We start from the raw sequence: 5,101 nt of genomic DNA, 5'->3' as shown, positions 1-5,101 counted from the left end.
CAAAACATAAAGTGAAATAAGTGCTCAAGGAAGTGCTTGTGATGGGATGGGAAATGTGAAGGTAAAAGTGGTGATAATTACAATATTTACAATGATGAGATAGACCTGTCTAACAATATTTGAGTTGCAAACTACTTGAATCCCAAGCAGCGAGACGTTGTAAATACGTGTGACAACCTCCACATCTGGACATACATGACAAGTACAGGTCAAAATAAAGAGATATTGATGTTTCAACCCCAAAGAATGATGGAAGGCCAGTGGCTCCTTAAAATGGGGTCTTCCTCAGACAGAGAAAAGGAGAGATTTACAAGGTAGGTAAAGGTATCATATATAATGACCTCAAATAACATTAAAAGGTGGGTGTGTAAAATAGAATGAGTGGCACTTTAGCTCACCTCAGTACAGCACTTCTGCGTAGGCGGTGAAAAACCTAAAGGGATGGACTATGAAGCTCCTAGTACAGAAAATGACACACACGGTGCTCAACCACAGAGTTTCTACGTTGAAAGATTAATTCATTGTGGCACATAAGTACTAGATAAACTGGCCAACTTAAAGCAATAAACAACTGATCGCAGCCATTACTTACAACCTGGAGACCTCAGGGAAGTATTGTCAAAGTTTTTAGAGTATGTTGCAAAATTTGGTGACGTCAATCACTTTTAACAGTATGAATCTGTATAGCTCTGAAAAGCGGGACAAAAAATAATAATAAAAGCTACTCTGACCAGGAAATCAAATTGTTAATGTAAGCAGCTGACTCACAGCGTGAAGACAAACAGTTACCTATAGTGCGATTTAAGAACTTCGCGTGCGTCTCACGTCCTGTTAGTGACAGATTACTGGTAATAGCGCCCCTTGTCAGCACGCCTCCGATCGCATCGGTAATGAGATGCAAAGGAGGCGTACCTGACAAGACTCCCTTAGGAAAATATCGCTAACCCAGTTTTGTCATATTGACAAGGAGGGTTAGCGATATTTAAAATCATGTTAAGTATGCCTTTAACGCGGGAATTTAACGTCTGTTAATTCCTGACTAAGGCATACCTAACATGGGGGGTGGATATCGCCGTTTTCCACCATGGAAAACGGCAATATTTCCCTACTATTTCTGGAATTTTTATCGCCTCAGCGATGCGCATTGTTGATTACGTGCTAACCGGGTGATGAATTCAAGAGATAGCCGGCGATAAATATGCAAGCGCTCGCTGGACCTTGATAATAAGCCCCATCGTGTTTGATGGAAGATCCATGTTATATACATGATAAAATCCAATTCAATAACACTACAATTGGAAAGGACATACAACAAGGAATATTAATCATTAAAATAAATGAGGAGCACTATTGGATAGTATTTGGAGCGATAAATCATCCAATAACATTAAACAATAAGTGACACATCAATACATTGATTAACACCAATACATTAACACAAATGGGAAAACAAGAGGAGGAAAGGAAACTATCTGCATTGCTCAAGAAAACGATAAAAATATCATACAATGTACATTTCAATAACAAAGAGAATAATGAAAGGGGGCGATTACACACAATAAGAAGAGGAGAAACATCAAAACATTGTCAGATATTGATTGGGACAAATGAGTAAATGCACGTTAAAGCAAGACATGACAACCATACATGCACAATAATTAAAGCAAACACCCCACACCAAAAATTCATGTGATGAAACAAATGGAAGGTAAAACAGTGCATGATTGGATTCATCCGCACTAGTTTCTATTATGGTAGATCTTTTTTTACAAATGAGAGTGCTTGCACGAAGACCTTTCCAATCACCTGTGGAGAATGACACAGTTATATCCTGGCCCAATTTTTGTTTGCCATCTACATCAACGGCCTGGAAACAGCATTAATGGAAGCTCAGGGTGACACTCCAAGAGTGAGAATTAGGAGATAGGTAAAACAGCCGAAGGCTGAAATAACGTTTTTAAACTCCAGTGAATTAGCTATAGTGTCATTGGCCTTAAGCTGTAAAATAATTTATCCCTACAGTTGGGAAGTGTGATAAAAAATTATGGGAGAAGTTGTGGCCTAACTGTCAGAGGTAGTGGTCGTGGAACATGGGAACAAGGCTTCAAGCCCAGGGTCAGCTCAACATCCTCTGATCTTGAACAAATCATGTCCCTGAATTAACTGAAAACACTGAAGGTTACAGAGAAGTTATAGTCAGGTTCAGATTTCATTTGTACAAAACCAGTAAAATACTGCTTATGACCTCACATATTACATCCCTCATGACATGGTCAACTTACTGTGCTGGCCTTTTTAAAAATAAAATATATTCTGGAAGAGGGGCAGCGTGGCTAAACAGACACAAAAGAGCAGAAAATGAAATCCAGCTCAGAGATGGAATTGGTGCAGTACCACACATATCGCTTGGCAGTTAGTACAACACTGCCCAGGAAGTTAAAATAAAATCAAAAGTTATAAACCCTGTTGGAAAAAATGTTGTATTAAAATAAATTATGTAACAGAGTTCATTTTTTAAAAATAATTTTGAAATATTAATAAAAAATTATCTCAATATTAACTATGCCTTTATTTTAATATATTTTAATAACCGTTTACATCTAACAATGAATGTAAACATTTGTATTGAAATATAGTTAAATCACTTTCAATAAATTCTATATATCACTTTTAATATTACTTAATGCATCATAAATATATAATGTTGTTACTGTAGGTGGACTTTTTGTTTTTCATTTAAACTTACGATAAATAATTAATAATTTTAATGAAAATTAATATACGTAGAATAATTACATTTTGAATTTAAATTGAGTTATTAATGGTGATACCATTTTTTATTTTGTTATACGTTTAAAATAACTATAACATTAATTTACAGGTAAGTTTTAATCTCAAAGTACTTTTAATAATTTTATCAGATTCTACTTTTTTTTGCTTTTTGCTTTTTTCCCTACTTTACCATGGGAAGATTTCCACTGCCAGTGCAGGGATCGCCCTATAGTAAATGATTGGGATGAACTAAAATGTTTTAAATTGCATTGTAAATACATTTTTTGTATATTTTGTACAGTTAAAACTCAATATAAAAATGCTACAGCACTATTTGAATTAAATGATTAACCAATTAATTAATTTAAATATACAAAGTTAAATTAACACTATTTTATGTAGGTTTAATGACAAAAATATCACCTGAGTTAAATACTTATATTATGTATTAAACATTAAAAATGCTTTCTATAGAATTGAAGTGAATAATTTTTTACCAATTAAAGTTACATTTATTTTTAAAATAAAAACAATCATTTATTTAACTTTATTCATATTGAATTCTATTTGAAATCACTGCCTCCATTATTTTCTTCTAAAAGGTGTTGCAGTATCAGTGGCTGGCCATGTGTTGTGCTGGACCTAATTTTGCTCCTATTTGGCAGTAGTAACTCATAAATGTGGCTCCATTCTATTTCAGTGAGTAAAGCCGTATGTCTACACTTTTGAGTAACTTTGAACTTCAATTAGTACAGTTGCTCAAAAGTGTAAGATTAACCTTCCTAGTAGTAAATATACATGTGTAGATTTACCTTTGTCAATAGGCCCAACAGTACTGAAATATATGCAGTTCTAGACTAATATAATCTTGAACAAATTTGAAGCTCATGTCCAGGTAAACAGAAAGCTACATTTTTTAGCTCTTTCTTAGTTACACTAATGCTGTTGAGGGACACATACTTGATTCAGTTGCTTCTTCATCTGAGTCTATAGTTCTCATCTAAGTGTCCTGAGACGTTGGGAACTGGCAACCGCATAAATTCGAAAGCATCAATAAATTCTTAAAAGACGTTCACTAGCTTCATCCATTTCTGGCTTCATGAATATTTGAAAAATATATCCCAAAATGGATTTAACAGCTTTAAAATTCTGCTCAGGAAATAACATATTTAAGATCATGCAATTGATTTCCTACCTATGTGTTTCTTCAGAGCTTCATTCATATCTTTGTTCCTAAGGCTGTAAATTAGAGGATTAAAAATTGGGATGAATGCAGTGTACACAATGGCAAGCAGCTTGTCTTTTTTTGGTGAATAGGAGGATGCAGGACGCACATACATGCAGAACATATATACATACAAAACAGTGACCACAGTGAGGTGGGAGGTGCAGGTTGAGAAAGCCTTATGCCTCCCCTTAGCAGAGCGAATGCTTAGAATTACATTAATTATATAGATATACGAGATAATAGTTATTGAAAAAGGGATGAGACCCGCAAAGACACCTTCAACAAAAATCACAGATTCAATGTTATGTGGATCACTGCAAGAAATCTTCATCAGAGCCGTGAGATCACAGAAGAAGTGATTGATGAACCTGGAACCACAGAAGGATAATTGTGATCCCACAACAGCATGGGGGACAATGTTCAGAAAACCAAGCACCCAGGAAATGGCTACCAGCAGAATGCGGGATCTCATGTTCATGATGTTAGTGTATCGTAAAGGGTGGTGGATGGCCACATAGCGATCATAAGCCATGGCTGCAAGAAGGTAGACTTCTGTGCTTGTGAAATACAGAAAGAAGAACATCTGTGTTATGCAGCCTGCAAAGGATATAGTCCTGCTTTTGTCTAAGAAAATTGCCAACAGTTTTGGAAAGGTGACATTTGTGCAAAATATATCTAAAAAGGACAGGTTCTGGAGAAAGAAATACATTGGAGTTTTCAGGCAAGGTTCCACAATTGCAATCACTATGATCACAAGGTTTGCCCACATGATTAAAAGGTATATACAAAGGGACACTATAAAAATCAGTGGCTTTAGCTCTGGTCTAATAAAGAAACCAACTATTATGAATTCTTTCAGGGTTGTTTGATTTTCCATACTCTCTTCAGACGTTATCTCCTGGGAAAAATATAAAAATAAAATGAAAATAAGAATTCAAATATTGACTAATATCACATGAATTTTTTTTATTGGACATTCAAGTGTTAGAAAACTTAAGGTGCAGCTAGATATAAACTATATGGTCCTGATTCATCATCTGCACGTTGATGTACTATAAAACTTACAAAAAAGGTGATTCACAAAGACTTGTGGAGCTGTAT

The 5,101-nt window shown here is 35.1% G+C and overlaps 1 protein-coding gene across 1 annotated transcript; it reads right to left on the bottom strand.

Annotated features, from left to right (window-relative positions):
- Nucleotides 1–3,947: 3,947 nt before the first annotated feature.
- On the bottom strand, nucleotides 3,948–4,877 carry LOC146813273 (olfactory receptor 1F1-like). The gene has a single exon (XM_085615351.1). The coding sequence runs from the start codon at nucleotides 4,875–4,877 to the stop codon at nucleotides 3,948–3,950; it is 930 nt and encodes a 309-aa protein (XP_085471477.1).
- Between the last annotated feature and the right edge of the window lie 224 nt (nucleotides 4,878–5,101).

This window comes from Triturus cristatus, chromosome 7 (assembly GCF_964204655.1).
Source record: "Triturus cristatus chromosome 7, aTriCri1.1, whole genome shotgun sequence".
Taxonomy (NCBI): domain Eukaryota; kingdom Metazoa; phylum Chordata; class Amphibia; order Caudata; family Salamandridae; genus Triturus; species Triturus cristatus.
Note: the sequence above shows the minus strand (reverse complement) of the source record. Positions and strands in the feature narration are given on the sequence as shown.

Coding starts and splice junctions, on each gene's coding strand:
- LOC146813273 (XM_085615351.1), bottom strand. CDS start 4,877: ATGGAAAATCAAACAACCCTGAAAGAATTCATAATAGTTGGTTTCTTT.